This window comes from Chelon labrosus (assembly GCF_963514085.1).
Source record: "Chelon labrosus genome assembly, chromosome: 16".
Lineage (NCBI taxonomy): Eukaryota > Metazoa > Chordata > Actinopteri > Mugiliformes > Mugilidae > Chelon > Chelon labrosus.
Window position 1 is genome coordinate 14,280,538 of NC_140349.1, and position 27,982 is coordinate 14,308,519.

The following is a 27,982-nucleotide window of genomic DNA, read 5'->3' on the forward strand; positions in this document are numbered from 1 at the left end:
TGTCTTCCATGTGTTTTTAATTTCTTGACTGAATTTTTAATTTTTAATTCCTCTCCAGTTCCTGAGATCAGCATGAGGCCGACATCAACGGGCGTGTCCTTCACCACAGAGGAGACCCTCCTCCTCTCCACAACCCAGGCCACTAGCCCCGCCCCCTCCGCCTCACCTGCGGCCGAGCCCAGCCCCAACCCGGAGGACGTCACCTCCACGCCGCAGCCCACCGAGGCTGACGGAGAGAGCGGTGCATTCTGGGAGAGGGAAAGGGAGCTGGAGAGAGAAAGAGAGCTGGAGAAGGAGAGAGAGATGGAGCTGGAGAGGGAGAAAGAGAAAGAAAAGGAGAGGCAGTTGGAGAGGGAGAAGGAAAGAGAGAGGGAGAGGGAGCGGGTCAGAGAGCTAGAGAGAGAGAGGGAGAGGGAGAGAGAACGCGAGCGAGAGAGGGAGAGGGAGAGAGAGCGGGAGCGAGAGAGAGAAAGGCAAAGAGAGAGGGAGCTTGAGAGGGAGAGAGAGCTGGAGCGAATCAGGGCGGGAGCACAGACCACCGCAGTCCCGCGGTCACCTGCCGCCGTTCCCGTGGTGACCACGAACCCAGCAACCAGTCCTGTGGAAAGTGCGGCGCCTTCTACAGGTTCAGACGACCTGAGCACCACAGACGAAGAAGACGACATCTACCTGTCGCCCAAGCCCTCCTTGCTTCCCCCTGGCTTCGACACAGAAACCAACACAGAAGACGACACGGCCACCACAGCAGAGGCCACCTCCGAACCCACGACAGCTGCGCCCGCCACGACCACTGCGGGCGCCACCATTGTAAAGACCAGGGTCCCGTTCAGGCCCAGGGTTCCCATAACAACAGCCACTCAGGCGGCGCCGACAGAGAGGACGACACGACCACAGCAGCCCACGGCAACACAGGTAGGAGTCAACCCTTTCACGTCAATGTGGAGCGTTATGTTCCAGTGTCAGGGTTTGTCCTCATCGCTCGCTGCAAGAAAACACAAAGCTGCAAAAGGGGAAGTGACGACAAGAACAGCGACTCTTCCCCGAAAAGGATGTTTTGGCACTGCTGTTGTGTCCCAGTTAAGGAAACAAGAAGCCAACGTGTCAATTAGTTAGCTTAGAACTGGTAAGACTGAACAAATCTAGATGTTTCCACTTGTTTACAGTCTGCTAAGCTTCAGCTTCATTGCTCCTGGACTTCATCCCAAACAAAAAAGACCTACATATACATTCACTTCCACATCAAGTCCAAGTCCAGTAATTGCCTTTCCCAGCCCTCACATTTGAATGATGTCTAAACACAAGCAGCTGCACATGAATGCTGAAATAACAATGAGGATAAATAATAAGCACTCATAAGTTTGACTAAGGATTCAAACACTAGCTTATTTAATACTTTATGCTAATGGACTCATTTCTGCCATTACCAATAAAGCGTGAGGTCTGATACCCAGCCCTTTTTCTGACTGCTTCTTTAACACTGACAGCTTAATTATTTACAGACCAGAGTCTCCTCTCTGATTGGCGTGCTTCTGTTTATCTGCAGCAGCTCTGCGTTAAAGCACGATTCATTTAGATTGGCCCAGTTTTCCCCGTAGTAATTAATCTGCCAGATGTTATGAAGTGTGTATATGTGTTGGACAATATGCAACTTTTCACCAATCAGAGCATACAGTGGCCCATTGTTTAAAAGGCAAACTTGTGCCATGGAAAGTTCGCTGCGTTGGTTTGGAAACGTTTCAGTGCAGCCACTCGGTGGAACAAATGTGATTAGACCAAATGTAAATTTCCTGCCGTTAGTCTCACATTTCCTTCTCTGTCTCAGGAGAGTAACAATGAGGTGGGAGCCGTGGGACCGAGCGGAGATTTTGAGATCCGAGACGATCGCCGCAACGGTCTTGGCCGGGGCGTAATGCCAGTGGATCCTGATCTGAGCGGCAACACGTTGCCTGGAGGAAGCTCTGCTGCTCAGCTGCCTCAGAAGAACATCCTGGAGAGAAAAGAGGTTTTGATAGGTAAGAGTATCTATCAGTAAAGTCCAGGTTCTGGTGCTCTTGTCTGGACTTTTGTCTGATCCCGTCTCCCTGTCATTCTGTTCTCTCGCATAAATCACCTGGTAATCACATTTTAGATCGACAGAACATTTCCCGTTGCCTCCTGTATTCCTGCCCTGCTTTCTGGGAGCTGCTCAGATAAACAGCCATTCACATAGTGCAGATTCATCACCATAAGTGAATGTGCTACTTAGCCCCGTTTGAACCGTTGAGAACAAGCAATCCTCCTCTTGGGTTATCCAACCCCTCTCCTCCACCCTCCTTTTTTCCTCCCCCTCCGGGTAAATCCAATTTCTTTTCAAGTGCCCTCTTCTCCCCATCCCAAAGAGCTGTTGTAGAAAGTGAGGGAGCAGCCAACTTGCCTGACCTGACTGGCTCTCTGTCTCTCCTTCAGCTGTTCTGATTGGAGGACTGCTGGCCCTGGTTTTCGCCGATTTCCTGGTCATCGGTAAAGAGCAGGAGGCAGCAGAATTTAGACTAGAGTGTGTGTTAGAAGGGAATCACAAAACACCCGGCTCATATAGTCATAATTAGTTCTATACATCGTGTGTGTGCACAACATGCATTTATTTACCGTCTTGACTTTTGGATTGCAATTGCGCTTCCTTCATATTTTCGTTAATCAAAAACTATAGTTTTGCATTTCACCTCCACAAGCGTCCCTGCAGTTTAACTATTAAGAGTCTACAGCAACCACGGTGGCTTTGAGCTTAACACCAGCTCAGCTTGCTAAAATACCCCAGTGATGCTTTTAATATGCCGATGTTTAGCAGTGAAAATGATTCACAGCTGAGGCTGAAGGGAATGTCATAAATATTTGCAAGTGTTAGACAAATTATAATGACTGACTTCACCAAAACTTGTGGACTGCCTGACCAATATTATCTAGTATCACAGCTGTCTCCCTCTGTAAAATCAGAGATGATAAATGCACATAGTTGTGCGCTGCATGATAAGACTAAGCTTGTTGGAGTTAGGTGTAAAATTCAATTACAAAACGTGGTGCAACAAGTTAAAAACCTTTACAGCGCACAGTGAAGGGTTGTCTTTTTTTCAAATACTTTTCTGGAAACTGCCTCGTCTCTTCATCGGCATCAGTGCCAGTCACTTCAGTGAGTGAGGGTAACCACACACTTATCTGTTGAGTTCATTAGCGATGTGAACAGAGAAGTTGGAAAAACGCTGCTGCTGCTGATTGGTAACACCAACCCCACTGGGTTGAGCCACGATGTAGCGCTGCAGGGCTTCAGTTTAGCACAAAGCTGCTGGCAGCACAGAATGTAGTGTTGGCACGTTCATGCTCATCAGTCTTCACTTAGCAGCCAGGTGATAGTGATGCTGTAGTAGATTTGCTGTCAGACGTGTTTTTAAAGCAGCGTGCGTAGCGTCGTAGTCTTCCCCGAGACGTAACAGTGGCGCTTTAGTGTTTGTTCGTAGTGTTTGTGGCATCTAATCCACGGCAAATCTGGAAGCCGCTAATCTCCTGTTTCTGTTTTGTTCCAGCGGTGATAGTGGGAGGCGTGGTGGGCGCCTTGTTTGCCGCCTTCCTGGTGATGCTGCTGGTGTACAGGATGAAGAAGAAGGATGAGGGCAGCTACACGCTGGAGGAACCCAAACAGGCAACGGTTACCTACCAGAAACCAGACAAGCAGGAGGAGTTTTATGCATAACAGAGAGACACCGTACAGCGAGGGAGAGAGCGCGAGCGAGAGAAGAAAGAAAGAAAGACACTCTAAGCCCTGCCCTCCTCCTCCTTCTCCTCCTCTTCCTCCTCTTCCTCCTCTTCTTTTTCTTCTTCATCGCCTCCCCTTCATCTGCTCGCCTCCCTTCGTCCCTCTCTCCTCTCGTGTCCAAAACACTCAAGAGCGCCTTTCTCTCTGCGGACTTGGAACTTTCTTTTCAATGAAAACGAACAAAAGAAGACAAAAAAAAGGAAATAAAATATATTCAGAAAAAAAAAATAACACATACACACAAGATGTTTTTAAAGTAAATGTTGTTATTAATATTCTACAGATTCTCTTGTTCTGTATGTAATAATGATTATTTTGTAAAAAAAAAAGCAAACAAACCGTACAAAACACGTGCTCTTAATCTGTGTTTTCCGCCACAAGAAAAGAGCTCCTCTTCTGTTTTTACGGAGCGAATAAAAGTGAGAGGAGAGGAGAGGAGAGGGGCGGAGTGAGCCGAGGGACACGAAATAAGAAAAGCGCCGGGCTCGACTCTGCCCCTCACCCCCCGACAAAGAAAACACACAGAGCGTCTGGTTGGCCGCACAGAGCCCAGGGTCAAAGGTGAGAGGAAAGGTCTCTTTTGTGCCTTCCGGCCCTCTGGTGCTCCAAGACACGCAAACGCACAACAGCTTACAGCCACACGAACACACAGTTTTACACTCACACGTGCACACACACTCGGATCTGATGGAAGGTGGCTCTGACCTCTCTCTCTGTGCTCGGCCAACCAGAAAACGGTGCTCAACCCTCGGCGTGTTTCGCAACGCCACGGAGCCGCGGTGGAAACACTGTCCGGTCTCAACGAGGCTCGCTCGCGCTCACACCGAGCCGGCGGCCCCTCTGCTCCTCTAAGCTGTACAAAGACTAGTTATGGATAGTAATAATAATCAATAATATATCAATGTTCTTGGGCTGGATGGTGAATAATAATGATTATAATGATAATAATAATAATGGCGTAATAATAATAATGATAATACTTAAACAGGAGGATGTGTATTTAGCAGTTTAAAAAAAAAAAAGTTTATATGTAAATATCAGCGTATCCTTTCTGGCGTCACTAACCATCTGCATGATCATGAAGAGTTTTTATTCATCACATCCGTCATCACTTTAGATGAGCTGTGCTCCTGTCACACGAACACGCGCACACTTACACACGCACACACAGCTGCAGACGTAAAACTTGCATTTGAACACACCACACAGACTTTTAAATATACTGTAAATCATGTCATCCAAACACACGTCAAACCCATCATCCTCATCCTCATCCTCATCCTCATCCTCATCCTCATCCTCATTGTGGCGGTCGTCGCTCGTCATTGGAGTCAGATCAGGTGGTCTCAGTATGTTATTGATTAGTTATCGATCGGTTGCTGGCTGGTTTAGAGTTTGCTCTGTTTGTGTAAAAGCACAACTACCATGTCCAGTCATCTTGACATCGCTAACCCTCCCCTCCTCGCTCACACACACACACACACACACACACACACACACCCCTTTTGCATGCCTCGCTTTCTTTTTCTTCCACCATTGGCTCTCTGTTTGGGGGTGGGAGGGGCCTCTGGGAAGCATGAGGGGGCTTTAATGAAAAAGCGTTCGCAGGAAGTTGCTCCCACGCACACTAATTCGGTCCGAGTCATAACATTTGTCGTCGAAGCTTCGGTTATGAGAGGAATTGGTGCCAGTGAGGAAAACTTGAACCTGCTGTCGGACCATTCTGGGGAGGGGAGGGGAGGGGAGGGGAAGGGACGGGGGGAGGGGGAGGTGAGGAGACGGGAGGGCTGTGCTTCTATCTAAGAGATTGTAACAATAACCACACCAGTGCGACTGGGCTAGTAGCTTCTATTATACTCAGTACTGTAGAACAAAAAAATGCATGGGAGTCAAATCTATACTCGTCTGGGTGTGTGTGCGGATGTCTGTGTGTGTCTTTTTGTGCGTGTGTGTGTGTTTGAAAGAAAAGAGGGGTGAGTTAAAGTCAGAATGTACTGTGGTCGGGTGTGTGTTTACCTACTCCAGCAGTTCTCACGCTCTTCCACAGACGGGTAACACACCTCTTCCACTCATGTGTGTTCAGTCACCTAACCCCCCCTCCTCTCCTCTCCTCTCCCTCCCTCCCTCCCCCCGCCCGCCCGCCCGCCGCCCCCTTTCCACCGGTGAGAGAATACATATGTGTGTGCATCTACACCTCATCTGAACCTGCCACCTGTACATGTGTGTATGCATGAGTGCTTCACCTCGGTATTTCACAGCAGACTCTTGTGTACACTGACTCGCCTGTCGACGTGTGTGTCTGCGTGTCTGTTCACTGCTGGACGCGGGGGAAGCTCGCCCCGCACAGTGGCTATCACACACACTGACTGTGTCTTTTCACTGTCTGTCTGACTCGTGTACCTGTCTGTCTCTCCGCCACGGGACAGGCGGACAGGCGGCACGCCACTTTCTCACAGGCAGGAATGATCTTAGCACGTACTGTCTTTTCTAAAGTGACTGTCGAAGTGTAAACATGTGCGTTTGTACCCATCTAAGCCTGCGTAGCCAAATAAGACTTGTGTGTGTGTGTGTGTGTGTGTGTGAGAGAGAAAGAGAGAGAAAGAGGGTAAATTTGTATGTGTGTGTGAGTCTAAGTACGCTTGTGTGAATGTGTGTGAAGCCCAGTGGGGGCTACACTACTCTATGTTTGCTGTTCCCATTCCTGTTTTTATACATTTGCATTTTTTTAAGGCTGAGTTTCTGTCATTGGCTGAGTGAGCGAGAGGAGGCGGATCCTCGAAGCCACCGCCCTGTCACTAATCTGCCACTCTGTTCCAAATTAAAAAAAACCTGATTGGGTAAATCTTGTCTTCTCTTGTCTTTCATTCTTAAATGGAAATGGATAAATCAAGACCTCACTCAAGAAAACACAATGGATTTTGATCTTTCCATGCAGTCGATAATATATTTTTGTAACTATGCTCATTATTATGACCAGATCGACCTTTCACAGGGCCCTAGGGCTAAATTCTGCTTTTGGGCCCTTGAGGACCACCCAGCAACCTCCTTCATGTACCCGATGTGCACGTACCCGATCACCTTCACGTTCCACTTTCAAGATTAATTTTATATTTTCAGAAATCCCTTATTGATTTTCTGGCCCACAGTTAGATGAAAGGACTCATACCACTCTCATTTTAGTGTAGTAAATATGACGCTCTAGGCTACAGTCAGTTAGCCTAGCTTAGCACATGACTGCAAATACAGAGGTAGCCTTATGTTGTGTTGACACTACTGGTCAGAAGACCATTTTCAATGGAAGCCAGTGATGCAAACCCACAAGCTAACGCCCAACACTTGTGGCTGCATGATGCACTAGAAATCAAAGATGAGCTGGCTTCAACGTTTTCAACTCCCTCAGTGACACGACATCCTTTTGATGGCTTCACCAGCTTTTAAAAGGAATGACGACAATACAGCACCTGACACTTTAACAGCGACCCCCTGACCACACTTAGCTGTTTTCGTTTTGCATTACTCTACTCAGAAGTTTCTATTTAATATTTTATTTGTTTCATACTTGCAAACGTCTGACTAGGGAAACTACAACTGAACTGAACACATATGCGCACCATCTGCAGAGCTGGCCTCTCCTGAATCATGCCGACCTGTTGGTCTCCTTGTGTAAAGGAATGTTCAGATGAGATGAAGATTACCATGAGAAAAGCGTGCTACTGTGTGCGCTCACTTGACTTTGTTGTTAGCCTGCTTTTGTCTTGCTTCAATAAACTGATCTAGCCGATCAGATCCAACTGATTCAATCTGACAACAATCACAAAAACAAAGATTACATATGCTCACCCATGGCCCAACTCTGGCCTACGGCTGACTGTCAGCTTGGCAAGCTGACTTCACCAGGTGACGTGTCCCACCCTGTTTCCCGTCTTTACACAAAGCCAAGTGGTCGCCGGCTGTAGCTGCCTCACCTCACTTCAACCGGAAAGCAAACAAGATTATCCAAAATGTTGAAATGTCCTTTTCATGTGCACACAGTAGAGGTTTATTTGTTTCCCAGAGACTCAGAAACCAACCTCTCCTCCTGTTCTACAAAACTCTTACCTGTGCTAAACAAGGCTAACAAATTAGCCAGACCAATTTTAATTAATGTTGTAGCCAAGTCATGCTAATTTCTTGGCAAACACAATTAATCAAATTACCAAAACTAATTAGCATGCAATGAAACTGGGAGTATTAGAGCCTAAGCAATTCTGCATTCACTTAATGAAGCATAGAAATCAGCAACTTTGACTCTATGTCTTCCTCTCATTCAGTTTAGTGGCAACTTTAAAATGCCTGTAAGTGTGACCGTGAGCGTGAAGGCCTGAATGTTTATATGTTCCACACAGTCTGTTCAGTGTCTACCCCCACCTCTCGCTGAATGCAGGCTGTCACAGGCTGCAGATGAAAAGAAATTACTGGGTTTTAGAAAAAAGTCAGGGGAGCGGAAACGTGTTCAGATATGAAATCTAAATATTCACTATAAGCAATTGCAGCAGAAAAGCCTTCAAGTACGTGTACATACTGTAAATGATTTAAATCGATTTGAATAGCTAATCCAGAGTCTACTCAAGTAATGTTCAAGTGCTTTGATTTCATTAATAGTAATCCCTCCAACACCCAATTAAAGCTGCAGTTTGTAAAAATTCTGTATGGTTAAAAAAACAGACATATATAGCCCCTAGTACACGTAACCATGCAGATCACTTTTCTGGCCTTTCTGCTTCTACTTTAATACAATCTGTACTGCTCATAGTGGTCATTCAGTTTTCTCAAAAACAACAACATCTTGTTCTAGATACAGTGTCCTGGCTACTCTTGTAAATCCAGAAAACAGACATATCAACATTGCAGCTTCGTTTAGCAAAAAGTACTCTGGTTCCGGTGAGGACTGCTGTCACCGTGGTCTGTGGATCATCCACCAGGACATTGTTGCCGGAAAGACATGCTGCCGTTGAATTATTTAAGTGACATGTTTCTTCTGTGCTGTGAGAAAATGAAATTCCATTTGTACTTGTTTCACTGCGGTGGAAGCAGAAATCTTAGACACAGACATCTCATCTTGGAAGCATAAAGCCAAAGCTGTCTTGATGAGGTTTAAAGGGAAATATGTTTTTTTTTTTTTTTATGTGGGTGAACTGCTCCTTTAAATTATCGGCCTTCACTGTGACTCAGCTCTCCTTGTGGTGATGGATTGCTCAAACTTGAGGTCGAGGTTTTGTTTTGTGCGTCCACTCGTGGCTCAGCAGCCAAGCACTTGAAGCAGCAGATAAATATATTTTGGTAACATACATTCAAAGGAATTTGCATGCAGACACAAAGTCTCTCACTGTGTTATCACACACCAGTATTAGCTTGGCCCAAATACCACTTCTGACCCTCTGACATTAAACACAACCCTGCTCTCCTCTGAGCTGCGGTATATGTAAACTATATGTACAGCCCTTTTAAAAGCCTATTAGATGTCTTCAAGTCTGCAGGCCCTCGACGGAGAAACAAACAGAGATGTTATTATTCTCAAGTCATTATATTAAAAATTGACTATGCACCGAAATAATTAGATAAACTGTCCATGGGGGTTTGTGGGCAGACAGGAAGGGAGATTATTACTCAACTTCAGTTTGCATTCTAAGCATCACACCAGATGGGAACATGCAAGGTCACCTGATGTGGAGGAGTTGGTTTGCAGCTGGCCATCCCTGGATTCAAAGAAGGCAACAAGCTGTCCTGGCCTTGGTGAGGGAGCTGCTGATGTGGAAATATGCCTCCACACACACACACACACACACACACACAGGCTGAGGGGGGTTGTATGTGAGCCTCCTCTGAGAGGGAGGGGCAGAGCAGGAGAACAGAAGCTAAACAGGAGAGCTGGGGGAGACTGAAGCAAGCTCATGTGTCTGGGGTCCAACCAGTACCCCATCTGGTGGGTAATAGAGGAACAACTGTAGCAGAGACGACCGACTTCGAACTCAATTTTAACACGGCATCCTCAGCTGCAGCTTTGCAGATGACTGGAAATCTACTTCCAATCAAAATCCTTTGTTCATTTTCTAAAGCTTAACTTTAAGCTTACAGCAGTGGTTCCTAGTCTGGAGGTCTGGATCACCATGAGGAGTCACAGGATAGATCTCATGGATCAGAAGATTATTATTTTTTTTTTATTTGAGCGGAAGACAGATAAAAACATTCAACCTTTACAACATTTATTTATTTTTTAGTCTCCATTCACTCCCGTCTCAGTTTCACAGTATTTCTAAGTTTGTTTTTCATATTTTATGAAAGTTTAAAGTGTAAATACATGCCGTCCCTCTATATCCGTGTTAATAGCCTAATTATTTCCACAACAATCTAACCGTAATAAGTAATCTGCTCATGCATAGAGTACGCCGATTATTAGATAGAAAGGTTTTAATAATCCAGTAGCCTGTTTTAGAAAGATACTAAATGTGTAGTGGGATTTAAATAAATTTAACATGAATATAAAAGTAAGTAACCCATTATATAGGCCTAGCCATACAGGGCGATTGAGATGATGAAATATAATAAGAACCTTATTCATAGGCAGTATTTTTATTTATCTTATTCTTATTTTTTTTCCAACATAAACAGATCTGATAATTCAATGGATCCAAACACTAACTTCTCTAAAGTAACGCAGATTGAAGGTAGGAAATCACATGACAGGCTTTTCATCAGGTTTTATTCGACCTGTGCTGAACGCTGATTGGCTGCTTCAGTGTCACCACTTCCGTCTCACTGCCCAGAGGTAATCAATCAATCAGCCTCATTAGTCCTGGAGCCATCCGCTTCATGACTCAGCGTGACTTAATTGATTATTGGTACAAGTTTATTGGTTTTGAATGCTATGGACGAAGACTGTGGTTTAGCCGAAGATCTCGGTAAGGACACTTTAATTGTTTTATTGGCTTGTTTTAGCATTTATTTTCCATATGTGTCGAATAAAGTCCTAAAACTTCTTTAACACTCAGTGAACTTTGAAAGACTCCCATTTAAAGCTCATAATCTTTCCTGCGAGTGCGGCTCCCCGTGCTAGTCGGCTCCACGGAGACAATTTTTTAAGTTATTAACACTCACGACCCGGTGTTTGGACACGGGGACAGGTTAGCTAGCTTTAGCAGCAGCTAGCCGTGCCGAGTTAATTAACGGTCAGGTGTGGTGGCACGAGGCGCTGCACAGCTGGGACACTAATTAAGTCACTGCAGGCCGCAGCTCCTCCTGAGGACGGACTTTATCAGGTTTTACTCGACCTGCGGGTCACAGCACGCTTCATGAAATGTGGAAGAGAGAGAAATCCTCTAACGTTGTCAAGTTATTTCTTGCACTTCCTGTGGTGAATTAATCAATATTTATAACCTCCAGGAGCTTTAATTCGATAACAGCGTGGAATTCACTGATATAAAGTCGCCTCATATGGAATCAAATATGTCCAATACTGAATCACGTGTGGGTGAAACCAAAGGGGAATTTAGTCTATTGCCATACTCACATATTTTGATACAAACTGTTTTAATTATTTGGATTTTGTTTAATTCAATCACTATATATACATACACCGATCAGCCACAACATTAAAACCACTGACAGGAGAGGTGAATAACATTGACCATCTTGTGACTATTCAGTGTTCTGCTGGGAAACTTGGACCTGGCATTCATGTGGATGTTACATAGACATGTAGCACCCACCTAAACCAGACCAGACACCCCCACCCCATTGCAATAACACTCCTTGATGGCAGCAGCCATCCCTAGCAGGATGCAGCCTGACACAGACACACAAAATGGTTTAGGAACAACTCAAAAAACATGAAAAACAGCACAAGGTGTTGACCTGACCTCCAAATTCACTAGATCCCAAACTGATCCAGTATCTGTGGGATGCACTGGAACAAGCCTGATCCACAGAGGCCCCTTTCCTCAACCCATAGGACACAAAGGCCCCCACTAATGATATTCTGTTACCAGACACCACAGGACACCCTCAGAAGGCCCATGTTCATTCTCTGATGAGTCACAACTGTTTTGGAGGCACAGGAGAGAGCTTCACAATATTAGGAAGGTGGTCATAATGTTATTGCTGATCAGTGTGTTATTTAAATTGAGGCCCAACACAGTCTCGCTGTGTCGAAGCAAACTAATATAATTTATTAGCTGGCAAAACATTAATTGTAACAATTTTAATAAACACAGTCATACAAAAACAACTTGGCTCATTTATGCTAGGGGGAAAATTATATGTTTAAATAAACAACAGATATTATTAGTTTAATTATAAATGGTATTACGGTGACGATTATCATATAAGCAGGATAACAAGCTTCGAGTTGGCACATTCAATTGTTGTAATGACTTGGAGGCTGTTTTTACCTTTTGGGGTTTCCAGTAAACAAGCAATTTGAAAATGGTAATTTGACTCAAGGACATTCTGGTAGCTGCTGTTCAAAAGATGGTAAAACATGAGATATTGAAAGCAGTAATTCTGCTTTGGTAATCTTGATGGTTGAAGTGAAAACAAATTCATTTAACACTCCTACGCTATCTCTTAACTTCATGAAGGCTATGGTATTCAGCATTTCTTGTACTTAATTAACTGGCAAGGGAGTGTGGAGCATCTCTTAATACATCCACTGTGTGTTAAGTAAAGAGCAGATGACATGACTCCAGGAGCTCCAGATTTGATTGCGAAACCAACTTAGTCGCCAAATCTAAAAATGTATTCCTTTGAAGAAATCAGCAAATGATGATGAGCAGGGAGTCATTATGAATTGATTTGTGTCCAGGGAGCCATAAAATGAAATATTAAAATGCTGAATTAAAACTGTACAAAATACAGAGACAGTCACTGTAAGTCTCCACAATACTATTACAGAAGAAATTACAGATAAGGGATGACATGTTCACTTCTCTTTGTTACAGACTGCCCGAGTCTTTTGTGTGAGGAACTGGAGGATTTGGAAACAAAGGACAATGAAGGGAAGATGAGGAGTAGGAGGAGAGTAGGAGAGGAGCAAGTGTTTAGTCAGAGGGAGGATGAAGAGGCAGGAGAGGAGACAGAGCGAGAAGAGAAGGAGGGGGAGGAGAAGAAAGAAGAGAAAGTTGTGTCAGAGAAGGAACTGATGGCGACAGAGGGAGAAGAGGAGGAGCAGGTGAAGCCTGAGAGTAGGCTGGATGCGGAGGAGGCGCTGGAGGTGCAGACAGAAAACAACGAGATTGAGAGCACCAAGGAAACTATCGCTGATACACAGGAGACTAAAGTAACAAAAAGTTTAGAACAGAAAGATGAGCAGAAGAAGAGTAGGAAGAGGCGAGGTAAGAAGCAAAGTGAGCAGGTGAGAAACAGGAGAGGAGCAAAAGATGTTGGTGAGAGGTTTGAGGAGAAAAAGAAAGCGCAGGAGGCGCCAGCGATGAGCTCAGAGGAGAGCTCGGCTCTGTCTGAGCCTTCTGTTGGCCTGATGAACAGCTGCGACTTGTCTGATTCAGTGTATCTGGGTTTTGGGGGGACGGGGCTTTATTGTCCCCCAGTTCCCATTCCCCTACTGTACTCCTCACAGCCTCCGGTCCCAATTCAGCCTGCACCTCCTCAGCCACGAGGGACGAAGAGGCCTCACAGCCCACTTCTACCTCACAGCCTCCCCCAGCAGGGAACACAGCCCCTCGAGGTGAGGCTGCACATTTAATCACAACTTATCATCAGATGTGTATAAAGAATAGCTCTGAATATCTTTTATTTCCAGATTAAGTCCAGATTATTTAAGATGTATGATCACACATTCAGACTCCATGAAATATATTTAACATTCCATCTGATTGAAAATATTCTGCATCTTATGTTGTTTTTAGACACTTTAGCATGTCCTAGTGAAATGCAACAGGTTTCTAATAATATCTCATTTGCTGTGAATAATTGCAGTCTAATTTGCATGAAACGATGCACACCCACAACCCTCTGCATTATTAATGATGCAGCTGTGAAAATGGCATCTTGTATTTGGCTATTGGCTTAGTGTGTGGTGTAGTGTGATATCAGTAGGTGACAGAGCTTTAGTGAAGCATTGCAAACTGTTGCAAATCATTTCATCTTAGTGAAACCTTCCTCATTATTTTACAGTATGACATACTGTCTCTATACCATGAAATGTGACAGTAATCTGGATTTTTTAAATTTTTTTTTGTTCAGCATAAAGCCGTAAACTGTAAATTTGCAGGAAATTTCAATTTACGTTATTCCAGGGTTCAACGGTTTTCTTTCGAAAATAAAATTAAGGACAAGTGTTAGGTTGAATCATATCAAATCAACAGCTGGGCTTGAGAGTGTGTAATGTGTGATTACATACTTTACTCAAGGTGCTGACAGGTGAAATGTAAAGTGAAAAGTACTTTAGAGCTGAAACAGTCAGGTAATAGTTTGAGTTGCTGCTTTTATTTGTCATATTATAGTAAATGTGCTCCCATTGAACCTGACTGCCAAAGCAAATTACAGAAAATGAGAGAAATCATAGTCTGCAGGCTGTATGCCTAAAGCAAAGACATGCCAGTGTCATTTATACTGTGTGGGGTACATAGACATCACAAATTAATTGCTTGGACTTTAAAGTCCTGAACACACTTTTATTTTTAGAAAATCACTACTACTTTGCTTTATGTGGGCTGAAACATCGATCTGAGTATCGCTCTGTAAACCTCTGAGCTGTTTTAGAGGTCAAACATCGCCGTTGGCTTTTTGTTGTACACCTCAACTTTTGCCATCCTTATTCAGTTAATATTTTCAAAGGATCAACATGTTAAATGATGTAATGTTTTACTGACTGAATTACTGAGCTTGGAGGTAATGTTCATCTGGTTAATTCCAGATGGAGATAAACCAGGTCTACCCCCATCAAAGATCCCTTCGCTACAACAACAGGGGCCGAGGCCGGGCCCACAGCTTCCCTCTGCTCCCAGTCTTAGAGACTGTGGACAGCTCACTGCTGCCGCCCGCACCGAAGAAGAAGACACGGACACTCTACAGTACAGGTAAGAGAAATGTCTGTTTCTCAACATGTGCTCAGATTTTACCTCTGTGGAAATAACTGACCTGCACTTTGTGTGTGCATGTACACTTGTGTTTAGATCAGTTAGAGCATTTAGAGAACCTGTTCCAGGAGGATCACTATCCCGACGCAGAGAAGAGAAAAGTCATTGCAGCATCAGTTGGTGTCACACCTCAGAGAATAATGGTTAGACTGCCATCTTCCTCTTTTAATTGTCTGAGAAAAATTATGTAAGACCGTACTTGCTTGGCGTTCTACTTCTTATTGTGAAACTTTTAGACAACTTTTCCCTTCCTGTGAACAGATTTGACCGTCTTCTCTCCATTCTCTTTCTGTTCATGGCACTTGCTGATAACCATTTTATTGTCTTTCTCTGCATGTTTGCGTGTCACAGGTCTGGTTTCAGAACCGAAGGGCTAAATGGAGGAAGGCACGCTCCGTCACAGCAAAGGCTGATCACAGACACAGTAGAAGTGAATACAGCAGCTGCAGCCCACATCACCAAATCAATCACACCTTGCCCTCACTGGCGCAGAACAGGTAAAACAGTTTATCTAATGTTTATTTCAGCTTACTGCACTGCATGATTTATCGTCCATTATGTTTTCTCTATTCATCACGAAAGGATTTTCTTCTTTTTTCTAGTTATTTTACAAACAAGCTGCCTCAGCTCACTCCTGCAGTGCCTTCAATCCCCACCCTGTCCAATCAGACGCCACCCTCCAACAACAACCTTCAGGCCAACCTCAACAGCCCAGGTGTTGAAATCCACGTACACTCACATATTTTGAAAACATACTGCTCTCAGTGCGTTGGGTTATTGTGGAGACTGAGGGATTCTGTTTCTCTGATTTATGTGAAGCCTTTGTGAAGTACTGCCAAATAATGAACTCAAATTATATTAGCTTAATTTATTAATATGTGTTAGCAGTGCAGTGTCATCCTCTCCATAGCTAAGGGTTTGCTCTGAAGCAAACGTATTCAATAAATTGTGGTATCTAATGGCTGTGCGTTTTCTGGTAAACTGCCTTGTTATGTACAAAACATAAGATCATGTTCAGACAGGATGAAATGCATTCCCCTGGGTCATTTCAATGAGGCTCTTGTGCACAACAGTGATGGCGATGCAGGAACAGAAACAGGTTGTCCAGCAAAAACGTTTCATATGGTGGTGTCACCTGAAGTACTCGGAGGTTTGATCTTATTTTACTGTTAATAGTGAAATGAGTGACTTTATGATATAAATTGCAGTTTGTAGCAGTATAAACTATTCGCGTTTAGTGCACTTTCCTACTTAGGAGGAGCTTTATCTTGATGCCATAGAACCGTTCAGGCTCAGTGGACCTTCACGCAGCATGTTGAGACAGTAAAATTAACTGGAAGCTACAGTATCTCTCTACTCTAAGATTTTAATCTGTTTCTTTTATCTCCAAGGTCAATGCAGAGTGAGAGATGCAGGCCAGCATCAGTTTTCCTCTCAGGGGGGTTTGGCAGAGTACCACCCCCGTCCCATGCACAGCCCTCCCCCGCTGCGGCGAGCCTGCCTCCCCCTTTTCACAACAACCTACAACCCTGCCAACCCCACTCCACCACTTCTCAACACCCCAATCCACACCCCTCCTTTCTTCCTGGATGCTCTGGAGGGTGGCTCCACCTTGGCCCATCGTGACACCCAGTCTCTGCAGACTGACACCAGGTCAGCTTGGCTCACAGCAAACTGTGACATGAATACTAGAGGATGATTTAAACATGGACGAGTGCAAGAACTGACAGGAGGACAGAGAGTAGGCAGAGAGGGTTCTTGTGAAATACTGATATAATGATGGCTCACACAGTGCCCGCAGTAGTGGGGAGTCAGCTTCAGATGGTGTTCTGAAATATTTCAGGAATCATGCTGGGAGAAAGCTCAGTCAGTAATTGCTTTGTACAAAATTATGTTTGTTTGAGTATGGTTATATATCACAGCACTCAAAAACACACCAGTGCAAGACAATACAATGAACAAACAATGAATATCAATACATTTTCCACTCCCGCTGCTGAGACTTGAAGGATCATTTCACCCAAATTACAAAGAAACATTGTTTTATTGGACCTTCATTCTGCAAAAGTAATGGTTTCTGTAAACATGCTTGTCCTGCAGAGTTATTTGAACGTTGTGCCTCTAATATTGTTACTTGTGAATGTTGACATATGGCAGTGTCTACAGGTTAAGATTAGTAACTATAAAGGTGCATTTATAGCAGCATTCTGCTCTTTGTTGCCCTCAGTTCAGTCTTTGACTTCACGGAGAAATTGGACTACCTGGCATCCGGCCAGCAGAACAACAGTCTCCCATACCAGCTCCAGGCTTCCTACCCCCCCAGCCAGCCTCAGCATCAATCTCAAACATCTCTGCCCCGCATGGCCTACCTTACCCCCTCTCCCTACCTCACCCCAAACCCTCCAGATTCCAACCCTACCTCCTATCTGACCTTTGGCCCTGGAGGAAACTCGACCGGCATGGTGACCTACTCCGCTGGTGGCCATGCCTTCTTCCAGTCCCAGAACACAGGACAAATCCTACTGCAGTCAGCTGGTCACCATGGTGAGTCACTGAGATGAACTAAGATTTAAGGACATGCACAAAACTAAAAATAAAACTATGCGTCCTACATTATAAAAAACAAACTGCAGTACATCAAAACATTCAAAACATGAATTGGTCCTTAGCCAAAATCACACTTGGACCATCAAATCTGGCATGAAGGTTCAGTTAGACTGAAGGATAAACTTCAGGCCACTGTTGCCTCACAAATCCCTTTTTTGGTCATGTCTCAGTTCAAGCGCTAATTATGACTAAATTTATGTAATACGATAAATGAAGTGAGGACATTTTATTTTGAGAAAACTCACTTCACTGTGACGACCTAATGTTCTGTAAATACTCTGGTCTGTATTGTGAACTAGTGTCATGATTTGTGGCTGAGAATAATGGAGCTGGATGACGCCTGCAGTGTAGAAAGACAAAGTGGAGGAGCTGCTAAAACTCTTGGATTTGATGAGTGATGCGAGATAAAAAGGAAGAATCAGGGCGGGACACAGAAAGTGACAATCAACCACCATTAGTTAAACTACTTGGTTATATAATTATAAGGGATGCTGTATCAGTTCGGGTGTTCCCACTGCAAACAAACCACTCCAGGGAGACCACCCGCTCTAACTGGGCTCTGCTCAGTTGATTTGTTTGATTTGTTGTTGATTTGATCAGGGTGTCAAAGCACCCTTAAATATATTATGGGAAGATTTGTATATTTCCTCTAATAAATCTAAATTTTCTCTTTGGATCTGCATCCAGGCGGGATAGCCTACCAGTCTTACCCGTGGGGTAACATGTACAGTCAGCCTGCCATGCACCAGCGTACTCAGTGCCCTCCAACATACCCATCCAGCTTGGGATCTGCCAGGGACCACCAGACTCCCTCTACCACCAGCCTGCCTCTCCCTTCCTTCTTCCCACGGGGGGACCCTGGGCCTTCACATGCAAACTCCCAGCGGTCATCTCACACGCAGACCCACACCACCACCAGCATCACCACCGTCCTCCCACCTGTGTCGAGTCTGCGGCCCTCTTGCCTCCGAGGGGAGAATAATCCAGCCAAGGTTTCATCCCTGCTGCCTTCACAGGTCAGCTCTGCCTCTCCAGAAAGTCCTCCAGTGCCCCCTTGTGTAAAAATTGAGTATGACAGTCCCCGTGAGATACACAGCCACTTCCAGTGCGACTTCTCACCAATACATTTTTGACTCCATGATGGAGTGTGTCTGAGAGTGTGTGTGTGTGTTAATTTTCTAAGTAAAAGAAGTGTGGATATTTGTATTTTCTATTTGTATTACTGTTGGGATGTCTAAGTGGCAATAATAATGCTACCAAGCTTGGTTGAGCTGTACTTAGCTGGGCTACAATAAATGTTCATTGATCATTTATTTAAGCATCTAACTTGCTTTGCTTTGATTTAAATCAGGACTTCAAAACATGGTTTTGTTGAGAAAGTGAGTTTGCGTAGGGTGCAGCGTAATCGTTCTCACCGCCCTGTCAGTACTTGCATGCACACTCCCAGATTTTGAATGTTTTTTGTTCAAGCATCTCACAAAGACGCCTTGGCACCAAGGTAGAAAATTAAACATAATGAGAGAGAGAAGAGAATTCTCAAGAAAGAGAGCAGCCACACAAAAACAAAACCTGCATTTCATTTGGTTTGTGTTTTTTTGTGGTTACCTACTCAAATCAAGAAAACACTTGTAGAACAGGTAGAATTTTACATAGTGCTAAAGATAAGTTGCACATATGTGACCTACTGTAATAAAAACATCAATATGTTGCTGGGCATGACGGAGAGTGATTAGAGAAAATACAATACACACAGACTTCCACATTCAAGGTAATTACTTCACAGATAAAAGCTCTTAAAGTTATTTTTATCATATGGCTTCCTTCTGGCCTGGTTGCAAACAAGTCCCAGTGTTAATCCATAGCCCAGTGTAAACTAGATTAACACGGTGATGTAGTTGTAATCAGATGTAGGTTTTTTTATGTAATTGTAAATTGTGTTATTTCTAAATTATACAAATACATATAGACCAGTCAGCAACACACACAGAATATTATGTTCTGCTGAATAGTGACAAAAGGGTGAGACCTATAGTATTAAAGAGTGTGTTGTTTTCAGACTCCATTGAAGGGGATGTGTGATATTCTTCACCATCGGATTAGAGACTAAGGACAGAGTCCTCTCTAGGGTGAAGGTATCTCAGACCGTCACTGACGCTGCCCAAATCCTTAATCTGTGTTGCCATCTGTTGTGATCTCATACTTACTGCAATTTCCGCTCTGTTTAACCTTAGTATGCAAGTCTGTTAGAGGGACTTGTGGAAAGCAAGTCCCTAAACTCCGCCTCTAAAAGAGCTGAAGGCTTTTTCCTGAGACAAAAAAAAAAGAAGACATTTGGGAGTAGCGTGTCATTTTTGCTCTTAGTAGTTTGAGTTAAACAAGTAGCTTTTAACTCTAGTTAATATTCCTGGTTCGTAGTCCTGCTGTACTTAAAGTAAAGTTTGAAGTGAGGCTCGGATGATGTGGGAGTAAGAGAAGGAATTGTTTGATGAGAATGAGGAGGAGGTGGCAGGGACCAAGGGAGCAGATAAAGGAGGGGAGAGAGACGGAGGAGTTGAGGCAGTGTGTTGGTCTGGGAACAAGGGAGGAGAGCTGAGATGAGCAGTTGCTATGGGAGGAGAGGAGGATGATGGGTGGGCTCTGCCAGCAGGCGTGGGAGGGAGAAGAAGATGGGGATGAAGGAGGAGTGTGTTTGTGGCACAGGGGGTTCTGGGATGAACAGAACTGTTGGTTATGTAAGGGCAGTATTTGGGTTTTTAATGAACCTCTCTCTTCCTGCCTACTGGCTGCTGGGCTGTTACTGTTGGCAGGAGAAGAGCACCAAACACGCACACACACACAAACTTCATTTGCAGTGCAGAAATATTTCTTAAAGACACACTCACTCCATCACAGGAATGAAGGGTGAGAGCAGTACACAAACTTACTGCAGCGATGTTTTTACTCTGGATTTTATGACACCCCGTATGCCTTCCTTTTGGCGTAGTATACATAGTTGATATTCATGTGTCTGTGTGCTACCACATGTGACTGAGGAGAGCTTCATGTCGGTTTAGCTTTGTAATTAATTTTTCCAGGACTTCCCTAGTGTGAACAGAGAGCGCTCAGAGCACAGCTGGAGGGGACAAGCATGTGTGTCTGTCCCTAAGCATGTCTGTATGTGTGCGAGTGCATGTATGCTTGTGTGTGAGCTCAGGTATGGGATGCTTCCCTCCGCACCGATCCCGCCGTGTCAATATTTACTCAGTATTCTGAGATTTGAAGAAAGGCAACTTGTTTCAATATTTATGGATGTGGTCAAACATGAAATCCTCACAGTCTTTCCAAACCCTGTCACACTATGCACACACACACACACACACACACACAGACTAACTGGGGGAAAAAAGTAAAAGAAAACATCACGCTGCTTGGTCAAGTCAAGTAATAGAGTTTGTTGATATTGGTGGATTATGTTTATTGATACAATGAATTGAAAGTAATGATGCTGGTTGTAGAACAAAACTGAATCAGGCGATCCTCTAGTCGCCTGGCTCTCTGGTACAAATAGACTTTAGTCTGTTTATCATATCTTTTTATAAAATATGATAAACAGACTTTGTAGGGATTGGAAGAAGAGGCAACACAAGGTCGAGGGGCTCTTGAGATGGATGAAATAAATAGAGAGGCATATTCAGGTGTTTAAAAAGAAGGACAAACTGTAGAAGGTCCAATTTGAACAAATATAAAATAACCCTCTTGATCGCAAATAGATCCTCTGAAAGGAGTATTATTTGAATGTTGCCTCTTATGAAAATGCCTAATGGCATGCAGCGTTGCCGAGCTGAAGGGATTTGTTTATTTTACACTTCTTCCCGTTTACTCTTCGGGTCTGGCAGTGCCATTGTGAAGAATATTTTCTAAACTGAACTCCCCGAGGTGGTTTGGCTGTTGGCAGAGAAAGAGGACTTACAGGAACATTTCCTTTTACAGTAAAAAAGCAAATACGCCATGTCTTTATATTAGACTTCTATTTTGCTACAAGCCTGCAAATAGAAGAGGGGCAGATTATTTTGGATGCCACTCAAATAAGAAAAGCATTGTGCTAAGAAAGATGATGTAAATCAAAAACTATTTTAACGATTGATCAATCAATGGCTGCACTTTCGTAATCAATATGCCAATCATTTGTCTTAAATAAATGATTTTCCTCCACAAAATGACAAAAAAGTATCATAAATGCTGCGATTTTCTACCACCAAAGATACTTCAAAAGATATCAAATTGCCGGTTTTCACCAACCAACAGCCAAAATTGAATTTATCCACTTTGTCCATTTGAAACGCAGAATAAAATCTGGTTTCTGATTGATTTTCTTTTGCTGAAATGAAACCAGAATTAAAAAGATGCCTAACATTTATGAGTCATTGTGGAGGCATGATTGTTTTCTGTCTGTCTTTCCCATTTTCATGAACTTGGCATCCACTTGCACTTCTAAATGGATGAGTGGATGGATGAAAGGTCAAGGATGTTAACGTAATTTTACTAGTAAATAAGAAAAAACTGCACCTTTAACAGTTTTAGGCTCATTCAAACCCCCCCCCCCCCACCCCCCCCCCCCTTTTTTTAATTTTCAACTAATCACATATTACGCAAATGACCAGAGTAAATTTCATGGTGTTGTGAAATAGTTCACAAGAGCTGATGGAGGGTACGGCTCCTCAAGCTACCTGCTTGTGTTTGTGTTTGTCCGGCCTGCCAGGTAGACGAGGTTACATAACCTGTATGTGAGTTTGTACTGTGTGCTACGTGCGTTTGCATAAATATGTGTGTGTGTCTTCTCATTGAAGCCAAACAGACCGTTCCACGAGATGACACGCGGTCCAGCAACAACATCTCGTCTCTTTCATCCCCCGAACCATCACCACCGTAACACACGCACACACACAAACGCGCACACACTCCGCTCAGATGGATTTGCAGCGTAGGAAATCTGTCTGACTGGTTACTGTACAGCCCGAGCTTCAACTCCTCTTCCCCTCCCAGAGTACACCCTCAATTGCGGCTTGTTCGGGGCCTGTGTGTGGATGGAGGTGTGTGTGTGTGCAGGAGGAAGGGGGGGTTGCAGTGGAATGCGGGGTTGAGCAGGTTGGGTGGAGCGGGATGTTGGAGGGAAAAGAGGGGTCTCTGTTTGGGGTGTGTGTGTGTGTGTGTGTGTGTGTGTGGACTCTATAGAGAGATGGATGTGTATGTGAACATATGGATGAAAGTGTGTTTTCCTACTGTGTTTACTCCACTGGGGCCCGTTGCCTAAATGACACAGGACAGGACAGTGATGGAGAAGCAGCTGATCAGAAGATCTGAAATCTTGACCATCAGTTTATTTTTGAATGTGGATGGTTATAAATCTGAGCGTACATATGATAAATTAGGAGGCTTTAGGAGGAATGATGGAAAATGACAAAAAGACTGACAGAATAATACAAAAAGTTGCTCTGAACCGGATTTAAGAAGCCAGGAAACGGCTTGTATACCTCAATTTATACAGAAATGCACGCACACATCCCAACGTGCAGAGCGGCGGGAACACTGACGGCTGTGTCCGACGGCTCTCCTTCACTTCCGCACCATAAATGTGTGTTTGCTATACGAGGGAACACGGGGAGAAAAGAGGAATTCATGTTGGTGTTTATTTGAGCTTTGGCCAAATCCAACCTGGGGCGGCTGTGTTGGCGCGCGCTACGCTACAAACCCCAGCCGCTCCTGTACCCCCAGCCAGACACACACTCGTACTGTACACACTCAGGGACTGGAGCGCACACACAACGCACATTTACTTCCTTCACATACACACTTACCTGTCTGTCGTAGCCATATTGAGGTGTGTTTACCTTTCCCTGCCCACTGCTTTAGGTCCTCCCAGAGCAGGTATTTCCCTCGCTTTCCCACAGACGCACACACACTGCATCTGTGGAGGGGGGGGGGCGGTGTGTGTGTGTGGGCTGAGTGTGTGTGAAGCTCTTGCATTGATAACCTGCAGCTCAGAGTCACTCAGTCTCACTTTGTGGCTGTCCCCATCGCCTGGATCTCCCTTCGCCCTTTCTGCTTCTCACTCTAGGACCGTCTGCGGCCGCGCTCGGACCCCCGCCTTTAGCTGTCACCATGACGCCTACCCCGCCGCTTTTCCTGCTGCTGCTTGGCCTCGTAGGAGCTCATGCCACTGTAGATGTCCGCATGGCCGCTGCCATGGGTAAGAAAGATGACCTTTAACCTTTAAACCCAGAGCCTAACTCTAAGTGAAGACTCTGAGGCTGTTAATCATGATGCGTTACATCTAACACTGGTTTTCAGTCTTTAACTGAACCGTACAAAGTAGATGTGTCTCTTATAATGACGAACTGAACTCTGAAAAGATGAGGAATAGTCATCTAAAAGTTGTATTGCTCTGTTTGAAAGAAGCTTTAAAATATTCAGCTGGATCCTCTCCTTACGTTGTGTGGTAGCTGAATCAACAAGTTGAGCAACAAGTGAGAAGTCAGAATGAATTGAGCTGGAGAAAAAAATTAAAATATTTCATATTGTAAATGTGGGCACCCATGAAATTGGTTTAAATAAATGTTTGAGAGCTGTGACAGAATATGACTGCAAAGTTTAACGGGTTCCCATATTTAATTGGGGCTAACCCACTGGCAGAAATACACTCAATTATGTTTTTTACTGGTTAAATGAATAATGTGCACAGTTTGGACGAGTGTTTCATTACTTTCTTGTGGTGTTTGTGTGTTTGGTCAAAACTGGAGGGAGGCATAGAGGTGAAGGGCGAGAAGGGAGATCAGTGACATATAACTGACGCTGCAGGTTTCGGTTAACGGGCAGTTACATAACGTTGCTCCATCAGGTGTTTTCATCTCAACACCTGAAGCTGGTCAGTGAAAATCTGTGTATCAGTGAAGATATTTTGACTAAAAATCTAAACTGAGGTCTGGGATTTTGGTGAAAATGTAATCACGTTTTCTCCCTGAACTGAGTTTTCATTAGTCGTCAAATTAAAACCCATATTTTAATAACTTAAAGGATTTCGGTGAAGTGTGGAACGTACAGGAACATTTCTTTATGTATACTTAGAAATGTAATATGTAATAATATCTATTACTGTCCTTCACCTTCACCAGTTTTTCTTGGCAGTCCTCTCTCCATCTCTGCCTCCACCGTTCCCTCGCTCCTCCCTCGTTGCCTCCTTGTATCCTGTTTTTCTGTTTCCACCCCTTTCCTCCCAAATACATCTCGCCAACCTCCAACACCTACCCTTTTCCTCTCAGTACCTCCTTTCTCCTCAAGCTCCTCCCACTTTTTTCTTCACTCCTTTTTTTTTTATCTCCATCTACCTTTTCAAATAAATATCATGCTTAATATTTAATAAATCTACATAATGTGTTTTTCCTTTTTTGGATAATGATCATGTTTCTCTCCATGTGCAGCGGCAGGTTTGTGCAAAACCCGTCCCACAGACCTGGTGTTCATCATCGACAGCAGCCGCAGTGTTCGTCCTTCAGAGTTCGAGCAAGTTAAAGTATTCTTGGCTAAGGTCATCGAGGGCCTGGATGTTGGACCCAACGCCACCCGTGTGGGTGTTGTCAACTACGCCAGCCGTGTCAAGAACGAGGTATGGATGCGGTTCTAGAAATTTTAGAAGTATTTTTCAACCCCTTCGTGTCGCTTATTTTAGCTGAGTTTGTTTTTATGGAACCACAGGTGTCTCTGAAGACTCACCGCACCAAACCCGCGCTGATCAAGGCTGTAACCAAAATCGAGCCCCTGTCCACCGGAACAATGACTGGCCTCGCCATCCAGTTTTCCCTGAATGTTGCCTTCAGTGAGGCCGAGGGTGCTCGTGTGAAATCTCCTGACTTCAGCAAGGTCCAGCACACGTCCAGATGTGTTCACACATGCAGTTCACCTCCTCCCACGATCCTGATATCCACTTTATTATGTTTTTGTTGCAGGTTGCCATTATTGTAACGGACGGACGTCCCCAGGACAACGTGAAGGAGATAGCTCAGCGTGCAAGAGACGCCGGCATTGAGATTTTCGCCATCGGTGTGGGACGCGTGGACATGAGCACTCTGAGGCAGATGGCCAGCGATCCTCTGGACGACCACGTGGACTACGTGGAGAGCTACAGCGTCATTGAGAAGCTCACCAAGAAGTTCCAGGAGGCCTTCTGTGGTAAGGAGGGAGTGGAGGGAACGGGAAGTGGGAGAAGAAGAGGGGCAGAGGGAGCAGCAAGAAAAGAGGGATTAGTCAGTGGTTGAGAAAAAAGTCTGGAGAGAGCTGTCTGCTGGCCGCCCTATACTGAGGGTAAGGTGTCAGGGCTGTCGTCCTTTCCATTCCAATTTATTGTTTCTTCCCTTTTGTCCTCTGCTCACCCTCACCAAGCTTATTCATTCAGACTTGTTTAAAATATAAAGTGCACGAGGGCATCAGGGCAGAAACAACCTCCTGGAACAAGATTTGCTCCTGTTCTTCAGTCGACTCTCACAGAACAGAGAGGCGAGACTGATCTATCTGTAATTACCGATCCATTAGTGACAATCATTAAACCTCTAATTAGTGATGCCCTTCGGCGCTCTCAGTCTGCGGCAGTTTTGACTGCTGTCTTTGCAGCAGCCAGTCTCGCTGCAGATGTTCATCCAAGGGCAGAGCTGCATGATTGCAGTGGTGGATTGTCATTGGACGAGCCACACTTAGAAACCAAACAGAAAACAAATCAGATTTTACTCATTTATGGCGACTCCAATCTTTTCCACCTGTTTGTTTTAAGGATCCACTGGATTTGAGCCTCGTCCACTCATATTAAAAATTGCTGAGGTCAACCGCAGGTCACAGTGGATCATTAAAAATAGATGCTAGATTTCACCTGACATAGTTTTATTTCTCCTTCTAACCCCAACCACCCACCCCCTCTTTGTATGTGTGTGTGTGTGTGTGCCTTTACGTATGCAACTGTGTGAACGTGTGTGTTCTGCACGCACACACACACACAGTGTCAGACCTGTGTGCCACTGGGGATCATGACTGTGAGCAGGTATGCATCAGCAGCCCAGGATCATACAAGTGTGCCTGCAAAGATGGCTTTACCCTCATGGACGATGGTCGCAGCTGCAGTGGTGAGTGTGTGTGCCTGAAGGTATTCGTCCAAACGTCATCACTGCGCTCCCACGGTTACATGCTCTGCTGTGTGTGTGTGTGTGTGTGTTTTTTGACATCACCAGCATGCAGCAACTCTGCAACGGATGTGATGTTTCTGATCGACGGCTCCAAGAGCGTACGTCCTGAGAACTTTGAGCTGGTCAAGAAGTTTATCAACCAGATCATCGACAAGCTGGACGTCTCTGACAGCAAGGCTCACGTCGGACTGGTGCAGTACTCCAGCTCAGTCAGACAGGTATGTATGCGTTAGCGTCACGCTAACACCAGAATACGTCACTTCCTTCCCTTCCTTGTCAACATCCCAATTCTGTTCCTACGCAGGAATTTCCCCTGGGCCGCTTTAACAGCAAGAAAGAGCTGAAAGATGCCGTGAAGAAGATGGCCTACATGGAGAGAGGAACCATGACAGGCCAAGGTCTCCGCTATCTGACAGACAACAGCTTCAGCATTACTCATGGTGCACGGCCTGGGGTCACAAAGGTGGCAGTCGTCTTCACTGACGGACGCAGCCAGGACTACATTGTAGATTCTGCCAGAAAGGCCAAGGAGATTGGTAACAAGACAAAAGGGGAAATAAAAAAATGTTTATCTGTGAGTGTAGTGAACGTAGACTAATAAAATATGCATTTACTTCACGTGGCAGGCGTTAAGATGTACGCTGTTGGAGTGGGCAATGCAGTTGAGGATGAGCTGAAAGAGATTGCGTCTGAGCCGACTACAGAGCACTACTTCTACACTGCTGACTTCAAGACTATGACCCAGATCGCCAAGAAGTTGCAGATTAACATCTGTCAAGGTCGGACATTTCCATTAAATTACATCAATAATAAATGCTTGCATTATTACTTGTTGTTTCTGTGTACACAGTGATATAATAAAACTTGAACTTGTACTGATGTCTCCCACACAGACGACGACCCATGTGAATGTGACTCCCTCGTAAAGTTCCAAAAGAAAGTAGAAGATGCCCTACAGGCACTAACAAAAAAATATATCCTTTATGACAGCTCTGAGAATACGCTACTGGGAGGAGGGGTTTAAATGTTGTTGTTATATTGTCTGTCTTATTGACTGTTTTGTCCTTGACTAAATCTTACTAGAGAGTATGTCGAAGAGGATCGCCCAGCTGGAGAACAAAATCGTCTGAGGGCTCACACCCCACCCTCCTCTATACATCTGCACACCCACCCACCCACACACACACAAAAAATGTTTACTTCCTGTAAAATATTGAAGAGGGACCCGTGTGTGTGTGAACCCGGACCCCTGCTTG

The 27,982-nt window shown here is 44.5% G+C and overlaps 3 protein-coding genes across 4 annotated transcripts in view; all 3 read left to right on the forward strand.

Moving 5' to 3' along the window:
* sdc3 (syndecan 3) overlaps positions 1-5,523 on the forward strand; it is a 33,761-nt gene extending 28,238 nt beyond the window's left edge. The window contains exons 3-5 of the mRNA XM_084563249.1: positions 59-912; positions 1,823-2,012; positions 3,555-5,523. Coding sequence (XP_084419375.1) covers positions 59-912; positions 1,823-2,012; positions 3,555-3,721 — 1,211 coding nt within the window. The 3' untranslated portion in view covers positions 3,722-5,523. The remainder of the gene's footprint in view (positions 1-58; positions 913-1,822; positions 2,013-3,554) is intronic.
* Positions 5,524-10,559: 5,036 nt separating this feature from the next.
* On the forward strand, positions 10,560-18,891 carry nobox (NOBOX oogenesis homeobox). Its single transcript, XM_084562625.1, has 9 exons — positions 10,560-10,722; positions 12,760-13,502; positions 14,694-14,856; positions 14,953-15,059; positions 15,268-15,413; positions 15,519-15,631; positions 16,308-16,569; positions 17,144-17,460; positions 18,211-18,891. Exons 1-9 carry the CDS (start codon positions 10,689-10,691, stop codon positions 18,654-18,656), a joined length of 2,331 nt encoding a protein of 776 aa, XP_084418751.1. The 5' UTR covers positions 10,560-10,688; the 3' UTR covers positions 18,657-18,891.
* Positions 18,892-23,661: 4,770 nt separating this feature from the next.
* matn1 (matrilin 1) lies at positions 23,662-27,856 on the forward strand (the record flags this gene model as incomplete). 2 transcript variants are annotated; one of them, XM_084562736.1, is made up of 10 exons in its annotated part: positions 23,662-23,749; positions 24,978-25,162; positions 25,252-25,416; positions 25,503-25,725; positions 26,544-26,666; positions 26,772-26,944; positions 27,031-27,262; positions 27,353-27,505; positions 27,620-27,703; positions 27,810-27,856. In XM_084562736.1, 10 exons carry the CDS (start codon positions 23,662-23,664, stop codon positions 27,854-27,856), a joined length of 1,473 nt encoding a protein of 490 aa, XP_084418862.1. The 2 variants fall into 2 exon arrangements, with proteins under 2 accessions (XP_084418862.1, XP_084418863.1); XM_084562737.1 differs by having other exon boundaries at positions 27,620-27,709; positions 27,810-27,811.
* Positions 27,857-27,982: the final 126 nt, after the last annotated feature.

Coding starts and splice junctions, on each gene's coding strand:
- nobox (XM_084562625.1), top strand. CDS start 10,689: ATGGACGAAGACTGTGGTTTAGCCGAAGATCTCG. Junction 10,723..12,759: donor TGGTTTAGCCGAAGATCTCG/GTAAGGACACTT, acceptor TCTTTGTTACAG/ACTGCCCGAGTCTTTTGTGT. Junction 17,461..18,210: donor GCAGTCAGCTGGTCACCATG/GTGAGTCACTGA, acceptor ATCTGCATCCAG/GCGGGATAGCCTACCAGTCT.